This window comes from Temnothorax nylanderi, unplaced genomic scaffold (genome assembly GCF_030848795.1).
Source record: "Temnothorax nylanderi isolate EJ_2023f unplaced genomic scaffold, tnyl_v1.0 TNYL_tig0072_pilon, whole genome shotgun sequence".
In the NCBI taxonomy this organism is placed as follows: domain Eukaryota; kingdom Metazoa; phylum Arthropoda; class Insecta; order Hymenoptera; family Formicidae; genus Temnothorax; species Temnothorax nylanderi.
In genome coordinates this window covers 95,246-115,165 of record NW_027249134.1, presented here as the reverse complement: position 1 = coordinate 115,165, position 19,920 = coordinate 95,246, and the positions used below count along the sequence as shown (strand labels likewise).

At 38.4% G+C, this 19,920-nt stretch overlaps 4 protein-coding genes across 9 annotated transcripts; 2 read left to right on the top strand and 2 right to left on the bottom strand.

Annotated features, from left to right (window-relative positions):
* The first annotated feature begins 444 nt into the window (after positions 1-444).
* On the top strand, positions 445-6,900 carry Graf (GTPase regulator associated with FAK). Of its 3 annotated transcripts, none has more exons than XM_071708842.1 (20): positions 445-962; positions 1,267-1,424; positions 1,620-1,691; positions 1,857-1,958; positions 2,046-2,156; positions 2,286-2,390; positions 3,074-3,145; positions 3,374-3,440; positions 3,564-3,661; positions 3,750-3,844; positions 3,952-4,033; positions 4,124-4,229; positions 4,334-4,555; positions 4,802-4,907; positions 5,065-5,419; positions 5,498-5,708; positions 5,791-5,950; positions 6,059-6,115; positions 6,180-6,259; positions 6,326-6,900. In XM_071708842.1, exons 1-20 carry the CDS (start codon positions 803-805, stop codon positions 6,415-6,417), a joined length of 2,511 nt encoding a protein of 836 aa, XP_071564943.1. In that variant the 5' UTR covers positions 445-802; the 3' UTR covers positions 6,418-6,900. The 3 variants fall into 3 exon arrangements, with proteins under 3 accessions (XP_071564943.1, XP_071564944.1, XP_071564942.1); XM_071708841.1 differs by having other exon boundaries at positions 446-962; positions 5,498-5,714; XM_071708843.1 differs by lacking the exon at positions 3,074-3,145 and having other exon boundaries at positions 5,498-5,714.
* A 495-nt stretch (positions 6,901-7,395) lies between these two features.
* On the bottom strand, positions 7,396-9,743 carry Nsmase (neutral sphingomyelinase). Of its 2 annotated transcripts, none has more exons than XM_071708850.1 (7): positions 9,362-9,743; positions 9,212-9,286; positions 8,934-9,107; positions 8,659-8,842; positions 8,184-8,510; positions 8,009-8,114; positions 7,396-7,904 (listed from the first exon to the last, which is right to left on the bottom strand). In XM_071708850.1, exons 2-7 carry the CDS (start codon positions 9,253-9,255, stop codon positions 7,558-7,560), a joined length of 1,182 nt encoding a protein of 393 aa, XP_071564951.1. In that variant the 5' UTR covers positions 9,256-9,286; positions 9,362-9,743; the 3' UTR covers positions 7,396-7,557. The 2 variants fall into 2 exon arrangements, with proteins under 2 accessions (XP_071564951.1, XP_071564950.1); XM_071708849.1 differs by having other exon boundaries at positions 9,212-9,284; positions 9,359-9,742.
* A 129-nt stretch (positions 9,744-9,872) lies between these two features.
* On the top strand, positions 9,873-17,302 carry Sra-1 (Cytoplasmic FMR1-interacting protein Sra-1). Its single transcript, XM_071708839.1, has 19 exons — positions 9,873-10,142; positions 10,294-10,529; positions 10,612-10,791; positions 11,039-11,220; positions 11,307-11,831; positions 11,914-12,118; positions 12,225-12,439; positions 12,531-12,661; positions 12,755-12,925; positions 13,002-13,084; positions 13,347-13,415; positions 14,047-14,120; positions 14,249-14,654; positions 14,739-14,938; positions 15,022-15,551; positions 15,653-15,747; positions 15,830-16,068; positions 16,155-16,302; positions 16,382-17,302. Exons 1-19 carry the CDS (start codon positions 10,091-10,093, stop codon positions 16,592-16,594), a joined length of 3,954 nt encoding a protein of 1,317 aa, XP_071564940.1. The 5' UTR covers positions 9,873-10,090; the 3' UTR covers positions 16,595-17,302.
* LOC139773977 (WD repeat-containing protein 55 homolog) lies at positions 17,295-19,917 on the bottom strand. 3 transcript variants are annotated; one of them, XM_071708847.1, is made up of 9 exons: positions 19,778-19,909; positions 19,372-19,400; positions 19,133-19,291; positions 18,815-19,022; positions 18,372-18,554; positions 18,215-18,288; positions 17,976-18,139; positions 17,687-17,904; positions 17,295-17,587 (listed from the first exon to the last, which is right to left on the bottom strand). In XM_071708847.1, exons 2-9 carry the CDS (start codon positions 19,397-19,399, stop codon positions 17,329-17,331), a joined length of 1,293 nt encoding a protein of 430 aa, XP_071564948.1. In that variant the 5' UTR covers position 19,400; positions 19,778-19,909; the 3' UTR covers positions 17,295-17,328. The 3 variants fall into 3 exon arrangements, with proteins under 3 accessions (XP_071564948.1, XP_071564949.1, XP_071564947.1); XM_071708848.1 differs by lacking the exon at positions 19,372-19,400 and having other exon boundaries at positions 19,778-19,917; XM_071708846.1 differs by lacking the exon at positions 19,778-19,909 and having other exon boundaries at positions 19,372-19,510.
* Positions 19,918-19,920: the final 3 nt, after the last annotated feature.

The following is a 19,920-nucleotide window of genomic DNA, read 5'->3' as shown; positions in this document are numbered from 1 at the left end:
GAGAACTCTCGTGATGAATACACCTAATTTTCTTCAGCTTCCTTCTCTTCTTTTTTTTTAATTCTAGAGAAATGCCATTCACGTGAATGGACCTTTATACGTTAAGTTTCCATGTTTCTCCCTCTACTCTTCAATATGTCTAATATTCTTTGTAAAGAACCTATTTTTTTCGTATTACAATCGCAAAGAACTTTCACGGCAAGCGATTCTCTTCGATTTTCCTCTTTCTTCTTTCTTTTAACTCAAATGTACGTTTATGTGGACAGACCTTTATGCGTCTTCACACATTTCGCTCCTCTCTCCGACGCGATTACAAAAATTTACTTTTTTTTCACCGCAATCTTGAACCTCTATGACAAACACGTATAATTTTCCTCGAACTTCTCCCTCTTCTTCTAATTCCTGAAAAATTGCGCTTTTCATCCCGCGCACATATCGCAATTTATCATAATCCCTTCGGTCGAGGCTCGAGGCCCCGACTCCGAAACACGGGACTATAGACCTATATATATCGGAGTGTATGACGTGTATGTGTGTGCGCGCGCGTGTATATGCACAATCCGTATTAAACTGTATAGTGTTTGGACACATTGCATCCCGATGATGGCGAGTCTGCGTGAATCCGCGCGATTAATCCGGCAGTAATGATAGTGATCGCGCGCCTTATCGCACGGTGATCGCGGGTGACGTCGCGGCCGACGAGAGACCACGGATCCCGCCCGGGCCACCCCCTTCGCCGCCCAACCTCGTACATTCATGACCCTTGAATTTTCGTAGACAGCAAGAGAAAAAAGCCACGAGAATGGGTGTTGGCCTCAAACCGCTCGAGTTCACGGATTGTTTGACCGACAGCCCGTACTTCCGCGAGAATCTCCACTATCACGAGCGCGAATTGGAGAAGACTAGTCAGCAGATTAAACGGCTCGTTAAGGAGGTCAAAGATTTATTGCTGGCCACTAGGAGTGAGTTCTTAAACGGCGCCTTCCCCTCCGCGCCTTTTTTTTTTCTCTCTCTACTCGGACCGTCGGGAACATGTGATTGTTGTAACAGCTGTTGCACGTATAATTCTTGATGCGCGATTATCGAGGCAGCGCCTAGCGATACGTTCCTCCGCAACGAAGCGAATTTAGGGATAGCGATCTGCCCATTTTTTAGTTTTTTTCCACTATCTTCCATTAGAGATAGAAAGTATCTTTGTGTATCCTAACGTAATCTAGAGTTTCCTTTGTTCGTTCAATTAGTTAATAACTCTGGTATCTTTTCTAGACCTGTCGAGAGCTCAAAGAACCTTTTCCAAAACGTTGCAAAACTTTAGTTTCGAATGCATCGGCGAGAGCCAAACCGAGGATGAGACTCACATATCTCAAAGTCTGAAAGAATTTGGCAAACTTATCGCATCCATAGAAGATGAGAGGGATCGCATGGTATGCAATATTCCGAATGTGGATAGACTAGAACTATCTATACTAGTTTGTAGAATCCTATTCGTTGCGCTTGTGGCTCACTTGACGTATGACTTTGTAATTCTAAAATGTTAATATAAGGAAAGATTAATGGCATCTTCTGAGAGACAGTGATGACATCATCATTAGATCTTAAAATAGCTTTCCTCCTTCTAGCTGGAACGGGCGTATGATCAGATTATACTGCCCTTGGAGAATTTTAGGAAAGACCATATCGGTGGAGTTAAGGTAAAGCTATTTAAAGATATTTTTATACCTATAATTTTTGTTTTCTTTTATTATATATATATATATATGTATATGCATGTATTTTTAAGTATATACATACATATATAATTATATGTAAAATATTTCAGTTTTATTCGTCTCCTGATAATGATTCTTACATTTCAGGATGGTAAGAAGAAATTCGAGAAACAGACGATCAAATTTTGTCAAAGTCAAGAGCGCTACTTGAATTTATCCACGAAAAAGCAGGACAATGTTTTGCAAGAGGTATATTTAATGATCCATGAGAAATTAAAACTGTATATTATTAAATAGTTTTTATTAATAAATATTTGATTTTTTGTGTGTGCATAGGCCGATGCGACGTTGGAGATGGCTGAAAGACACTTCTCTCAAGCCAGCTTGGAATATGTATTTTTACTGCAAGAAGTTCAGGAGCGGAAAAAGTTTGAATTTGTTGAAACGGTAATAGTTTGAACGACTATAATTATCTTTTTGTTGCGTTGCACATAAGTTTTGCGTATTAAACACATGCGCGCATGTCGAATCGTAGCCATTGTAGATCACAATCCAATATGATATAAAATGTTTTAGCTGTTGGGATTTATGTTTGGATGGCTGACATTCTATCATCAAGGCCACGAAGTTGCGAAAGATTTTAAGCCTTATATGACAGAGCTACAATTAAAGATTCAGAAGGTTGGTAATTAATTCCCATATTCGCGTTTCTAACTGCTTAAAAATATTGAGCGATATAAAAAGAAATATTTTATCTCTCTGGTCAGTATACTTACTTCCAGCTAATTCGCATTATTGCGAGAGATATAACGTAGAATCATTATTTTAATGATTTAGTGCTATCGCTGTATGTTTGTATGCAAGAGAATCTTGTTGAAATATGCATCACTAACATGTAGATACATGTTTGCTCTATAGTATTTCTAATATCACTGACAATGAGAGTTCTTTGTTTCTAGCTTAAACTAGGCAAGGCCACACAGTTGCAAAATATAAGTTAACAATTTAGTGATTAATTGGAAATTAATTTTGATAGATTTCAGAAAACAAAAATTATAGAATTCCGCAAGTAACGCGCGCATATGTGATTGCTAATAAAACAAGTTCAATTTTTGTTTACATTGCATATTAAGGTAGCAGTTAATAGCAGAAAAGTATTGTTAAATATTCGATATAATTTCATTTTGGAATCATGGTATAAGGATGTTGTGCTGGAAGAACCATGGCCGTGAGCCGTAGCCGTTGAGAAATCAAATCTGTAACATTCGCGACTAAATTACCTTTCATAATATACAAATATAATAGGATTGATAACAGCATGGATAAGCTTACTAATTTTTGTGTGTGTGCGTGTGTTTCACAAGACTAGAGAGAATTTCCTTGCTACCCGGGATAAAACTGAATCACTTATGAATAAAATGAAGGACATGAAAAAGGTATGTTATATAGAAATTTTTGTATCTTTCTTTTCAATTAGTAAAAGTTAGATATGTTGAAACATGTTTCGTAGTTTCATAAATACCATTCTATTTTGCGTAAAGTGCACGCGTTAAAAATTAAGCATATAAATAGTTATTTATTAATAGTTGGGAATATTTATAAAAATATAAAGTATACTTTCTCTACATTTACACATACACCCATAATCGATTTTTTTTTCTTAGTCTGCGGTAGAAAGTGGTCTCAACAAATTGCACTCGCGCGAAGGATATCTCTTCCTAATGGAGAAAAGTAAGTCCATGGTAGTAAAAAGATACTTTTTGGGAAAAACTAATTGTTTAGATATTCAAATGCCTTTTATACGCTGTATTACGAATGTCGCTGGGTACATGACAAAAAATATGGTATTTGCAGAAGCATTTGGTACAACATGGACAAAACAATATTGTACATATCAAAAGGATAGGAAAGAATTCACTATGATCCCTTACAATCAACTCACGGGAAAATTTGTAAGTAAAAGCAGAAATTAATGATTAACACATATAACATGTACTTGTTAAGAATCTTCGGAATAACTTGTCAATATTTTTTTTACAGAGTAGTAAGGAAACCTTTACACTAGCGTCTTGCATACGACGAACATCGGATACTATCGAAAAAAGATTTTGCTTCGATATCACTGCCATTGATAGGTAAGTTGAATTCGACTTTGTATCGTATTGTACATACAATTATCTCGATTTATACTATTTCTATAATCGAAAGACGATTAAAGAAGCTTCTCTATTGTTGTTTCCAGACCTAATGTAACATATACATTCCAAGCGCTTTCCGAAGAGGATAGGAAGTTATGGATGGATGCTATGGATGGGAAGGAGCCTGTAAGTACCCAGTCTATTTCAATGTTACTATTAGCGTCACTTTTCTTGGCGCATTGAATTGCGTGTTGTAACCATCGGGGTACTTTTCAGACCTTCAGTCCGCGAATAGGTTCTTCCGCAAGACCTGAAGATTTGACGTTGGCTGAAAGCGGTTTTACGTTCGTGTCGAAATGTATCGCGGCGCTCGAAGATAGAGGTGATACAACTGTGATTTTTTCACAAGTTAATCGAGCTTTCTGCTCATCTAAATATCGATTTTGTCAATTTATCCTTCAATAATCGTCGATAATCAATCAACAGGATTAGAAGAACAAGGTCTATACAGAGTAGTCGGAGTTGCCTCTAAAGTAAGCAAACTCCTGACGATGGGTCTCGATAAGAGGAAAGTAGACAAGCTCAATCTCAGTGATCGTTTTGAGTGGGAGAGTAAAACTATTACCAGCGCGCTCAAAACTTACCTGAGAACATTGTCCGAGCCGTTAATGACTTTCCGATACTACAACAGCTTCATTACAGCTGCGAGTGCGTATAGGTATTCTTGATATCATATTGTTTTATTTTTACTATTGTATCTATTTTTGAAGATTAAAGAGATACCACGAGAGAGATTTGCTTTTCTCTCTTTCTCTTTCTGTCTTTCTAAAATAAATACTTGTGTTCGCTCTCCCTGTCATTATCATGTTTTTTTTCAACATTCTCTATAAGTAAAACTCAGTACAAAACTAAAATTTCATTGTGATATTATTTTTATATTATGGTATTTAACAGAACAGGAGATGAAGGAAATTCGGATAAACGATATACACAGCCTTGTTTATCGATTGCCTAAAGTCAATTTCAATATGGTGATCCTTCTTATTACCCATCTTAGCAAGTAAGAAATGTTTACAATTATTATTCATGGGATTTGGTGCTTTACTGTATGTGTACTTCTAAGTTTTGCTTATTTATCTCGACTCAGACATTTAATCTCGAAAACACTTTTTTTAATGTCATATCACACTTCGTTCGAACTTGGATGAAATTTTCAGCGTTGCAAAGAAAAGTGATAAAAATCTGATGACCGTGGGGAACTTAGCGGTATGTTTCGGTCCGACTTTATTACGACCGGAAGAAGAAACAGTAGCCTCTATAATGGACATAAAATTTTACAATATTGTCGTGGAAATATTGATTGAGAATTGTGAAAGAATAGTAACTGGACCACCCCAAGATTCTTTGCGCGCGGTAGCGGCACAGTCCACGCTCCAAGCCACTGTTATCCCAAGTAAAGCGCAATGCGTTAAAGTGGAGGAAGGTCCAACTTCCTCGGGTAATGGAACGGCATTTTTAAGATACCCGCTACACACGGCGGTAACAGTTACGCCCGCATCGTCGCACGCGCACGTGAGTTTTTTTTTTAGCATCGTTCTTTTCTTTCATCGTTAATTCCGTATGTATATTTACATATATCTTTGTATATAGCTCGTTACAAGAGCTTATTACGACGGCCAGCCTTTGACTGTTAACAAGTCGCCCACTATCGACGAAAGAAATAACGGGGATTATGAAGATCTCGACAGTACAAGTCATCGTATACCATCGTACTTGGATAGTCGCGGCGGTGGCACGAGCGGTAGTGCCAGTCGCATAAAATTGACTAACGCGAATCTCATGTATCATTCAGCCGACAAAGGTCTCGGTAAATTTCCTCTTCATTATATTGTTTCCCAATAATCCGTAGCGTCGTTTTCTAAATGAAAATTTTATTATCTCAGTCCTGAGCGGTGGCAATACGAGCAGTTCGAGCGAGTCGATCGCGTCGGATCCTCATCCCTTTACAAGCGAGTTACCAATGAAGCACAAACGTGGCACTATGATAACCGTGCACTATCCCACGGCTTACCCTCAGCGAAGCAACTCGTCATCGATATGTCCGTAAGATATCCCAATTTTTCCGTTGACAAAAAGTTAAAATCTTTTTTTTTTTTTTTATTGTACATTCAATAAATGTTGTTTTGTTTATGATTTTATGCATAATTATAGCATCAACACTTCACCCAGTAGCGGGCGTTCGAGTCCTGGTCAAATTCCAGGAATCTGGTAAGTATTCTGTATGTAAAATTTTAGGAAGATTGAGATTCTAAGCTTGTATGAATTTTCTCAGGAGAGTACGAACATTATACGCGTGTATGGCAGAAAATGATGGGGAATTATCATTTGAACCAAATCAAATTATCACGAACGGTAAGAGCGGCACGAGAGTATTGATTTTAATATGAAAGAAGTACGTAACAAAATATATTATTGCAGTTAAGGCCTCTTTGGAACCAGGTTGGCTAGAAGGTACATTAAATGGTAAAACAGGTTTAGTGCCGAAGAATTATGTGGAGCAGCTACCCTAAGTACCGCAAGGATAAAAAGAAACCAAAGAGCGTCTGAGAAAATGTAGAAAATTTTATCACAGAACAAATTTACAAAAAATATTCTTTTAAATAACGGTCTTAATATCACCCAACGAAGCAAATTTATGAAAGCTGTGCTATACAATGCAGAAACAGCAGCGTATTGAGCTTTCAATTTTCTTTGGCTATACACTGACTTAGTCAATTATATATATTATATATTATGTAAACGTTATTTATTAGAAGCCATTTTATTCTATGTGTATCTAAATTGTATATATAATCACTTACGAATGGTGTAGATGTGCATAAGGACTACATAAGATTAATATTTCTCATGTATTTGACTACATTTATACTAAAAGACATTCCCACACAACATATGTATATGGAGATTCCATGGAGCTGTAGGAAATTTTAAAGGCAATAACCATTCGTTTTATAGCATTGTATTATAGTTATAATAAAATATATAATGCCATATTGAGAAAATACTGAATATTTCACAAAAATATAACAAACCTATACCTAACGTCTATTATTTAACATTGTAGCAGAGTACGATACGGATATTAGAAATATAAAACACAATTCGTATAAAACGAGACGCGCTTGAAAGACTGGATTTGAAGAACTAAACTTCAGTTTCAACATTACGATCGAAGCATAAATGCATGAATATGTGAATAGATATATTTTAATTCACAATGTTGATTCCTGTGGATAGATATGCATAGTTCGTATAATTGGTCGACCGGTAATGTTGTTATAAATGTCTATTTCTAAACGCATATCTAACACAGTTGCAACTCTTCGTTAATAACGAACAATTAAAAAAAAATAGCCACTACGATTATTTGTATCTTGCTTTTTGAATGTTTAACTTAACTTATATCGACTCCGAGTGTTATTCAATAACAATAAGGTAAATATAGGATATAAATGCAAAACTTAAAACAAATTAAAACAAATGCCATCTTAAAATTTGACGTACATATGTCATAAAACATGCTCCAATTTATATTACAGAATATATTTTTTTTTATTTAACGAAACTTTTGTTTGAACTTAATTAATTAATTTTGCGTCAATTCCCAATTCTTCTTTGGAAGTCACTGTATTGTTGCACAAATTTGACGTTCAGTTTTGACGTAAACCATTATTCAAATGCGTCATATAAATCTCTATTGCTGAACATCCGGCTTTTAATGCATTCTTCTCTACGCTATTCCATATTGAACTCATAAACAGAGTATAACATAATATTGCAGTTAGAAAAATACATACTATATTCAAACCGATGTCTAAAGCTAAAGACATGTTCATGCAATTTAGCCAGATAGACCAAATTAATGGAATAATCAGTATACAGGCTGATACCGCATACCAGAAACGTTGGCGATGTACATTTTTTAATGCGTTTTCGCAAATTTTCATTGCTTCTTTCAAGGAATCAGTAACATCTGGATCGTCCGCAACATGTTTATCTGCAAGCAAATGTATAAATCATTAATCGGAAAAGTAAATCGAAAGAATAAATATGTATATGTACATGTGTAACACGTGCGGAATATTTAAATGTATTACTTACCATTGGTAAATTTAAGTGTAGCCATTATAGCTTCATGGTCGGAATAACTAAAATTTTTATATGGTACACGATTTGGCAAGGGATGTTGAAAATTTGTCACCTCAACCTAGAAGTTATCATGATTCCGTGATTACATTACATCAATATTTTCATGTTCGTCGCGTTGATCCCTTACCTTCACAGTTTTCGAACCCAAATACATAATATGATCTATACGCTTTCCATCCGGGTTCGTTCGAGCGAGTTTTGAGCTGGTGTAACTATTATTGGCACATTCGTTGGTCCCGATATGGCTCGCGCTATTAGGGCAAGTATCCGCCAAACCGGCAACACCGCGTATAATTTTATACGCCAAGTCTGGCGGCTCCGTGTTAAGATCGCCACCTAATATGATAGCATCCGCGCCGCCGCTCGTCATCCTCACAAATTGAGCAGTATCGAATGCTTGTAGCACTCTGTGAGCCATGTACTCGTCATTCTCTCGATTATATTCCGCGTGCAACTGTCGAGTAAGAATGATGAACGTTTGTCATCCTTTAAAAGGCATCGCAAGCTGTTCAATTGTACATTACATTGCTCATGTCACGTAGAAGAATGACGTTATGCGCATAATCGAGTAACAACGAAAAAAGTTAGCTGGATAGACGTACATGTGTGACATAAACATTGACATTCATGTTATGGATTTTTATTTTACACAGCCCAACTCCTTTGCCACCAAACCAGTCTCCATGATGCACCTTGTGAACGTAACCATTTAAGGGCCACTTGTGAAACATAACGTCGTGAATGGGATATCGTGACAAGATACATACTCCAGACCCAAAGACTCCACTGCGCGAGAAACATAAGATGACAATTATTAGTGATTAATTTATTAATGATTTAAATTATCTGGATGTCTAGTCTAAAGTATCCGTTGTACCTGTAAAAGTAATGTGAGTAGGGAAGCACCTCCTGCGCTTTTGTCTTTATCAGCTTAAAATCCTCAACGGACCAAACCTCTTGCAAGCAAATTATATCGTACTCCCTGCTGGCACATTTCTCCGCGATAGCGGCTATACGAGTGCACCTGTCTCTCGAAACATATGGTATGCCCCTGAGGTGTCGAGAAACATGCGTGAATCAAAAGCCACGATTTAGGCGTTTGTGTTTGTGAAATATAAATGGAAAATTTATTCGTTAGGCCGAGTATTTGCTCACCAGCAGTTCAGCGTCAGAACGTTCACCGATATCTCGTTCGCCATCCTTAGCTTCACTTAGCTTGCGTGTCGCCCTACGGGAGACATAAGGAGTGATTAGATTAGTTATAGACCGGACATAGCTTGTTCCGACAATTCTATACCATACCCTTTTAATTGCGAATAGCGCGCAGATATCTGAGAGTGGAAAACAAAGAAGAAAGTGGCAAAGAAAAACTCCGGACGACTGATTATCACATGTTTTCCTCGTGTCCGTGCGTTATCAACCAAATTATGTAGCGAGCTCTTATCGGTATATATGGAAGTGGATACGCGTGCATCCCTTATCAATGCGCGCCTCCTCGTTACGAACAGTGACAGATCGAGAAAGACATTTGTGCGGCGAACCGCGCACACTTCACAATTCACACACACATGACACAAATCGAGTTATATTTGAAAATTTAGAAGCTTGGCTATTGAAAGAGGTAAAGGTGCGTTTGGATGGGAGCTGATGGGAGCGTCGAAAGTGGAACTCAATTCACGTCGCCGATTGGCCGATTAAAGAGAAAAATATCCGATTGGCCGGTCAAGTGGAAAAACTCCAGGCATCAAGAGCTGTGAGTGGCTGTGGGGAATCGCAATGTGTCAAACGGGACGCTCCCCGATCCGCTCCAGGGGACCCCACCCTCCGTCTTCCCGGTGTGTTTCCTCTTCTGACATCCTCCCCTGTTTCGCGTACATACATACGCCTGTGTTATGCCACCAATTTTTGACGTTCGGGAAACGAGGACGGGAAACGGGAAGCGGCTCGCGGTGGCGACGAGATATCGGGGTCGCCGCGACAATTAAGTTTTAACGCTGACGATGCTCCGTGGGAAACGCTCGTTCGCGTCTCGAGATGTCTATTAGTGGGTCCGGGACTGTCCCCGTCCACGATCTCGCCGACGTTCGTGAGTCTGAACGGCGGATCTGAACGAGATCCCGAGATCGTGTCGTGATACGCGATGCGCGCGTGAAATACGTATATAAATATTGACCACGCACGTAGAGGTACGTATACTCTACAGTCTACCTTGTTGCGGAGCACACTTAACCTCTTAGATTTCGCCGTGCGAGAGACCGACGAGATGACCACCGACAAGGTTACTCTGGGCGACGCTCTGTCGAACGTCGACGTGCTGGACGAGTTCACGCTGCCGGATGAGCAGCCCTGCATAGAGGCCCAACCGTGCTCCGTGGTGTATCAGGCGAACTTTGACACCAATTTCGAGGACAGAAACGGCTTTGTGACGGGTATCGCTAAGTATATAGAAGAAGCGACCGTACACGCGAGTCTGGTAAGCCTAGCCGTTGATCGCAAACCCCCGATGTGCGCGCAGTTCAATGGAAATGAGATAATTTCTCGTTTAAAAAATGTAGAACGAGCTGCTGGAGGAAGGATTGGAGCATGCGGTGATGCTGTATACCTGGAGATGCTGCTCGCGCGCGATTCCACAGCCGAAATCTAACGAGCAGCCAAACCGAGTGGAGATTTACGAGAAGACGGTGGAGGTGCTAGCACCTGAAGTGAACAAATTGTTGAATTTCATGTATTTTCAAGTGAGTTTAAATTGCTTTGTGTTGCAGTAACTTTGGCCAAACTATGATTAACTTCGTTTATTAGTGAAACACAGGTACAATTATTTGTTTATTGTTTGAAATTGACATAAGAAAGAATTTAGGGACAACAAATTATACATTTAAAAATGTTGTTTCAAGCAATTGGACTGGTCGAATCAAATACAAGTTAAGTTAATCGGAGTTTGGCTTTCTCTACATGTCGCACATGTGTGTATTCATGTTTCAGAGAAAAGCGATTGAACGCTTTTCAGCAGAAGTTAAGCGATTGTGCCATCATGAGAAAAGAAAAGATTTTGTATCCGAGGCATACTTGTTGACCCTGGGAAAATTCATTAACATGTTTGCGGTATTGGACGAATTGAAAAACATGAAATCCAGCGTAAAGAATGACTATTCCACATATAGAAGGTGAGAATGTACGGAGAATAAGATTTTCATTGAATTTTTTTCAGCTGTTCCTCTTATTCTTAAGTGTGTTTTGCTTAATCTTTTAGAGCTGCGCAGTTCCTGAAGGTGATGTCGGACTCTCAGACACTGCAAGAATCCCAGAATTTGTCAATGTTCTTGGCGACGCAAAATAAAATCCGCGATACGGTTAAAGAAAATCTCGAGAAGATCACGGGATATGAGGAATTACTAGCGGACGTGGTCAATATCTGTGTCCACATGTTTGAAACCAAGATGTATCTCACGCCTAATGAGAAGCACATGTTGGTGAAAGTGATGGGCTTTGGTTTATTCCTGATGGACAGCGAATTGTGTAACATCAATAAGCTCGACCAAAAGAAAAAATTGAAGTTGGATAGAATCGACAGAATCTTTAAGAACCTGGAGGTAGTGCCATTGTTCGGAGACATGCAAATTGCACCGTTCAATTATATCAAACGCTCGAAGCACTTTGACGCGTCAAAGTGGCCACTATCTGCGTCGTCAAATAGCATGAGTCCGCAAGCCGATCTTATGGTGCACCTTCCTCAGATCAGAGAAGATCACGTGAAGTATATCAGTGAATTGGCAAGGTACCATTAATATCTTATTCGTTATCTCTTCCGTTCTTAATTTGCTGCCTGTTTGACAATGCAACGTTTGACAATTGTACAGATATAGTAACGAGGTGACTACGACGTACAAGGAATGCCGAAGCGACACGGAAAATCGAGACACCGCGGAACTGGCATTACGCGGGTTACAATTACTCTCGCAATGGACCAGTGTTGTGACAGAGCTGTACAGTTGGAAGCTATTGCATCCCACTGACCATCACATGAACAAAGAATGTCCGCAAGAGGCTGAAGAATACGAAAGAGTATGATTATTATACTCTATTAATATCCCTCAGCATTTTACATTATTATTACGTTTATTAATTTAGAAAAATATTTATTTTCATTAATACTACTTTTCTTACATAGGCTACGCGCTATAACTATACTGACGAGGAGAAGTTTGCTCTTATAGAAGTTATAGCGATGATTAAAGGATTGCAGGTATTGATGGCACGTATGGAGACAGTTTTTATTGACGCGATACGTAGGAATATATATGCTGAGCTGCAAGACTTTGTGCAACTTGCATTGCGTGAACCATTAAGGAAAACAATCAAAAATAAAAAGGATTTGATTCGAAGGTTAGAACATAAACTATATTAACTATAAATTGTTAAAGTAGCTTTAAAATGAAAAGAGTGGTCTTCTACATTATTTCTTTTCTTGTTTTAGTATAATTGTTTCCGTTAGAGAAACTTGTGCGGATTGGCATTTCGGAGTGGAACCACTCGGAGATCCCGCCTTGAAAGGCAAAAAAGATCCAGATAATGGATTCGGCATTAAAGTCCCGCGAAGAAACGTTGGTCAGTCTTCCATTAATACGCTGCATACCATATTCATTTCTTACTTTTGTGTTGCTATCGACTTTGAAAACTGATTACAATGAAACTAAATAGGTCCGTCTTCCACGCAATTATATATGGTGCGAACCATGTTAGAATCATTAATAGCCGACAAAAGCGGTGGGAAACGTACTCTAAGGAAAGACATCGACGGCCAATATCTCGTTCAAATTGATCAGTTTCATAAAACTAGTTTTTACTGGAGTTATCTTCTGAATTTCAGTGGTAAGTAAATGGCTGTTATTTCCACAATTATTTTTTTGCTTTCTCTTAACAATTTTCTCTTTCTTTCCTTTTGTAGAATCTCTACAGAATTGTTGCGACTTGTCGCAGCTATGGTACAGAGAATTTTATCTGGAAATGACAATGGGTAGGAAAATACAGGTAAAGAACGTTATTCTTTTAACTTGACTCTCAGCGTAATTTTAAGATCTCCGCATCGTATAATTTGCCGATTAGAAAAAGAAATCAATAGCTGCGTACGGACGATCATATTCATCTGATTTGAATGTGCAGAGACCGTATTTAGCATTCACCGATTAATGAGCATAAATTTTGCGACTTGTTTTAACACCTTTTCCATTTGCTTGCATACCGAAGCTACTATTATGAAAATAGCCGTTTCTGTAATTTATTCCATGACTAGAAATGCCAAGTACGTCACCAGCATAACGAGGAGTGCAGCGACTTAATCACCATGGAGAAACGCATTCAGGTATTTCTCGTTCGCTGCGCGTACAATAGATAACCGATGCCACGTCCGAAACAATGCCGGAAATTACAGCTTAAGGACGTTCTCCGGTCCTTATACTAGAGAAAATCGATTTTCTTAGGATTTTCTTGAAACTGTGAATATACGTTAATTTAGGTGTGCTTTATGCGTGGTATAAATTTCAGTACCTCTTCCGGTATAAAAAATAAAGATACTGAGCCTCAAAGTTTCAAAAAAAAATTTAATTTTAATTTTGTTTTAGTTTTGGCATTTTTTCCTTATAGAACTCGACGAGAGGAGCAACTTTGGTCCTCTTGGCCAACCTCGTATCTCTTACCGTTTGGCCTGGAAAACCTTTTCATTAGTAAAAGTTGAAACTTTGAGGCTCAGTATCTTTATTTTTTATACCGGAAGAGGTACTGAAATTTATACCACGCATAAAGCACACCTAAATTAACGTATATTCACAGTTTCAAGAAAATCCTAAGAAAATCGATTTTCTCTAGTATAAGGACCGGAGAACGTCCTTAAAGCTTTCTCAGGCATTATTTCACCTATCGTTGCAAAAGATGCTACATAGAAATACGATTCGTCATATTTTATATCCAAACGTTTAATCGGTAAACTGTTTCAGTTTCCCATTGAAATGTCTATGCCATGGATATTGACCGATCACATATTGAGAAGCAAGGAACCATCGATGATGGAGTAAGTTCCTATATGAGTTGTCAATAATACAATAGTGCCTCTTAAATTATGAATTAGAATGCAACACATACATTTGTGTAGCACGTAGTTATTCCGACGATATATCATTGCTATTATTAATTTTGCAGGTACGTTTTGTATCCTCTGGATTTATATAATGATAGCGCCTTGTACGCACTGACGATATTCCGTAAACAATTTCTATACGACGAAGTGGAAGCCGAAGTAAATCTATGCTTCGATCAATTCGTTTACAAACTTAGCGAACAGATTTTCGCGCATTATAAGCAGCTGGCGGCTAGTATCTTGTTGGACAAACGATTCAGAGTAGAATGTGTGGCTCTCGGGGCGTATTTACTTCCATATCCCCGTGCTAACAGATACGAAACGTTGCTGAAACAGAGGCACGTTCAGCTATTGGGAAGAAGTATTGACTTGAACAAACTTATAACGCAACGTATTAACGCGGATATGCAAAAATCATTGGATTTGGCCATTAGCAAATTCGAATCCGGCGATATAACTGGAGTCGTGGTAAGCCTCGCATGCGTGCGACTAGTCTATAATCGTTGCGCTGCAAGTGTTTCCTGCAATTAATCGATACTTGATATCCTGCAGGAGCTAGACGGTTTGTTGCAAGTCAATCGCCTTACTCACAAGCTTTTAAGCAAGTGGCTCGCGTTAGACGAGTACGATGCCATGTTCAGAGAGGCGAATCACAATGTTCTAGCCCCATACGGAAGAATCACCCTTCATGTATTCTGGGAATTGAATTACGACTTTTTACCGAATTATTGTTACAACGCCGCCACAAACAGGTATACTTGTGTTAAATTTATACGCTTATTGTTAGCGTATCCGTTCTATCGATTTGATGTTATTGACATGTATTATTTTACAGATTTGTCAAGTGTCGCGGCCTACAATTCGTACAACCCGTTCATAGAGATAAACCGCCGCAGATGTCGCATCATTATCTCTGGGGTAGTAAGCAGTTGAATCTGGCTTATAGCACTCAATATGGACAGTATACGGGATTCGTCGGTCCGCACCATTTTCGTACTATATGTAAGCTTCTTGGGTATCAGGGGATAGCTGTGGTTATGGAAGAACTTTTGAAGATTGTTAAGACCTTGATCCAAGGAAGCCTGCATCAATTTACGAAGACTTTGATGGAAGCTATGCCTAAAGTCTGCAAGCTTCCACGATACGATTACGGATCCCCTGGAGTTTTGGGCTATTATCATGCCCAGTTGAACGACATTGTGCAATATCCGGACGCTAAGACTGAATTGTTTCATAATTTCCGCGAATTCGGCAATACGATTCTATTTTGTCTTTTAATGGAACAAGCTCTGTCACAGGAGGAAGTGTGCGATTTGCTACATGCAGCGCCGTTTCAGAATATTTTGCCCAGACCCTACTGCAAAGGTGAGAAGCAGTTACTTGGCATATATAAACTAATTCGAGTAGAAATAAAGAACAGCTGTATGGGAAATTAGACGCCTATTATTTACGTATGCAATTTTCAGAGGGAGAAAAACCTGAGACCAAACAGAAACGATTAGAGGCAAAGTATGCGGCTTTACAAATTGTTCCCAACGTAGATAAATTAGGTACCGCTAAGGTAAGCAACATGCAACGTATCTCCCAAGCATACGCTGTATTTTTCTTTTTTAATCTAATCTATGCGCGATTTGTCTTTTCAGCAAGCCATGATTGCCAGGGAAGGAGATTTGTTGACGCGCGAACGACTGTGCTGCGGCTTATCGATATTCGAAGTTGTGCTTAGCAGATTACGAAGTTTCTTAGACGACCCCATCTGGGTCGGGCCACCGCCGGTAAATGGTGTAATGAATGTGGACGAATGCACGGAATTCCATAGACTTTGGAGCGCGCTTCAATTTGTATACTGTATTCCCGTTGGTGAAACTGAATTTACTGTTGAGTTAGTATAACAATTAATGTAACGTAATATACGCTTCTTTGTGTATCAACATTGTAACAATGATTGCGGTTGCTTCTCTCTTGTAGAGAATTGTTCGGCGAAGGTTTGCACTGGGCGGGATGCGCCATGGTCGTCCTTTTGGGCCAACAACGTAGGTTTGAGGCACTTGATTTCTGCTACCACATTCTTCGAGTGCAACGTGTGGATGGCAAAGACGAGAACGTTAAAGGAATAGTAAGTATACAATCTATATGCATGACTGATGATCTGCTCACTTTACATTCTAGCTAACAATATGTACTTGTCTTTAAAGCATTTGAAGAGGATGGTGGATCGGATAAGGCGATTTCAAGTATTAAACTCGCAGATATTTGCCGTGTTGAATAAATATTTGAAAAGCGGAGACAGCGATGCGGCAAGCGTGGAACACGTGCGCTGTTTTCAGCCTCCGTTACACCCTTCACTGGCGCACGTGCAACAACATTATCACGCACCTGAATATTTACGCCAGATAAATCATCAATAAGCGGTAACGGTAAAACAGTTGTATTTTGTGTCCTAATTGCGTTATAATGCAATTTGAATAAGACTCAAAATAGAACGAAATCATTCCTTATTGTTCACGGAGGAATATTTCTAGCTAAAATTTTCATATTTTATATTACCTATATCTCAGAATATCATTTATATTCCATCTATTTAATTCAATTGCTATAAATGTTTACCAGAGCACATTTTATGACTGAGATAAGATTTATAGAATTACAAAAAAGACGAATTTGAGAGTTTCATCTACTTCTAAAGCACGCCATGATTTTAATTAATCTATTTAATGATATATGATACGTATGTCTAGATGGACTATATAATATTGCTTTAACAATTTATAAAAGAACTGATAACGTATGATAATATCCTAGATATAAATATAGCAATCCACCAATGTAGTAGAATATGTATGGACTTATATTTTGTAAGATATTTTCCAAGTTTAATCAAAACAAAGTATTATACATGAATATTATATTCACATATAAGTTTGTGTAGTGCGCATGTATCGATAACTATGTATAAAATGCACATGATTCGTAATATTACTCGTTCATCCGTTTATTCCGATATGCTAAACGATGTCAAATGAGTTCAGAACTAAATGCCATTATTTTAGAACGATATGTAAGGATTATTATATCTATAGTGTATATCTTTCGATTAAACAGTACAAATTGACAAAGTTATGTAACTTTATTATCGTTGAAATTACAATTCTGAAAAGAAATCGGATCGATTATTAACTTGACTGCTAGGAAGATTGTGCTCGAGCCATTTTCGCTTTCCACCTTTTTTCGGTTCGGCGACGTTCAAGGTCTCGAAATACTGTACATTCCAGAATTTGATATCATTATCGTGCGAAGAGGATGCTATTAAAGTCCCGTCGTTGCTGATATCGAGTGTCTCGATGGAAAAGTTGTGTTGCCCAACTATGCCGAGTTGGCGATGAGGAAACAGACTAGTTGCCCTGTTCATTGTATAGACGTGATATTACATGAATATCGTACAAATGATACAATCTTTGTATATCATAAAATGTCGCATAATTCTCTCTTTTATCGCTTACCTAACTATTCCATCCTCCTCACCAGTTATCACTACATTTTCCGTAACGGGAATCATACAATTTATCGCCTTCTTTGTGGCACTTGGAAATTCGTCCGAATGTAGTCCAAATTCTCCCCAATTGTACACGTACATTTTCCCTTTATTACTAGCCGATAATACTTTGCTTTCATATTTAAATAAGCCAAGGCAGGTCAGCTCGTCATCGTGTTCCTCGGACTATGCAATGCATGTATAAGATCGAGTTAGTATACTGCATATGATATTAGATCACGAGTGTTTTACAATACCTGTACATGCAGCTTTCTTTCCGGTATATTTATAGTTGTCAGACCAGCGCCACTGGCGCAAACTAAGTACTTGGCATCTTTATTAGTTATCATTGCACTGATGTAGTCTTCTACCTCCTTTATAGAAAATACCGGCTCGCTTTCCTTTCGCCTGAGGTCCCAGACTTAAAAAACATTTTTCTTTATGTATAAAATTGATTTAGTTCATTAGGTATAAAAGAGATATTAATTGGCATTACGTTTTACTACACCATCATCGTCGCCTGTTACAAACACATGCTCGTTGATTATCGTCATTGTGTATACAGGTTGCCTGAGATACAATTAAATCACAAAAATCACGTATTAGTATCGTCAACGTATTAATGATATCACACATGAATATATTATACATACTCGTGGGCTCCTTCGTACAACCTAATTAATTTTTCTGTTTCCACATCGGTTATCGCTATACACAGATCTTTCCCAGTCGAAAATAATGACCGTCCATCCGCACTGAACTCAATGTCACGGCAAGCTTTAAGATGCAATTCCATGGTAGATGCAAGATTTGTCTCCTCATTGTTATATTTATACCTAATGTAAAAAAAATGCATATGTTTTATTGGAACTAAGGATGACTTAAACCAAACTCCGATTAAGCCACATTTGTACCATTTTGTTAACATGAATAATTTTTGTTTTATTGTTTAATTTTTAATATATGGAAAGAAAGATTAAAGATTAAATCAAAAATATCACATTATATAGAATTTGAAACCATTCTATTGATTGTATATTATCATTTGTTAAGTAAATGATTAAAATCGCTCTAAAATATACATTATCAAGCTTACATGAAAACATCCCCTGTGATACTGGCTACAGCTATGGTATCCACTTTAGGATGAAAACATATATCTGTTATCATATCTTCTAACGTAATAGAAGGTGGATGATTCCTGTGCAACTTCTTCGCATCCAATATAGCTTTGACAACTTCATCCGTATCCGAATTAACGTCTTCCTCATCGTTGTCTTCGTGTCGCTGAGACGATGGCTCACCTGGAAAAATTTGAAAAACAGTTTCCTTAGGATAGATAAACTTTAATCAGATCAGTTTAGCTTTATTTTACAAAAATTTACACATGAATTGAAAAGAATAAGAAGAATACCTGCCGAAGAGGACGCCGAGGCTTTCGACTTCTTGACAGGAACTCCATCGTCGCTATCCGACGCAGACTCGTTTGTCGAACTCTCATCATCGTCGCTTGTATCCTGGTCCATACTCACGTCACTGTCATCACTGTCATCATCGTCGGATAATAAATTATCTGCGAATCAATTATATTCACTTGAATGTTATGAAAGACAAACGTTACAAATCTTGTGACATGTGTAACGCGTTACAAACCCATCGATTTGCCCATTTTCCAGTGCATACTTGGAAAAAAAAAGGATTACTTCGCGCTTCGTTGAAACTTTCTTTAGATAATCAAGATATTAGTACAACCAATAACTTAATTATCGCAACGCTGAACAACAGCCTGTGCCACGCGGTACCGCGCGATTGAGGTTATGTTCTATCTACAAGTAGAAAGGAAAACATGTCGGTACACCGCATACGCCGCTTATCACTCCTTTCCCAACTTTGTTGATCGTCGACGTGGAGGAACAATTCCGAGGATAATGCGATCGACCTGACGAAGCGCGAGACGGACACGACGCGGTCGTAAATTCCGTAGGTATCGCGATTGGCGAGCGGCTGTACTCTAACCTCGAAAGCGCGAGGTAAACACGCTACTAATCAGGACAAGTACCGATGTGCTATATAACTCCAGGGAGGAGCTGAAGGCACCTATTATCCCTCACCCGAGGGAAACTCACAAAAAAAAAAGGTAAACACGCTCGGCGAGGATATCGTTTATTATTTTGTGTGCGGCCTCGCGGGCGAGAGGCGTAC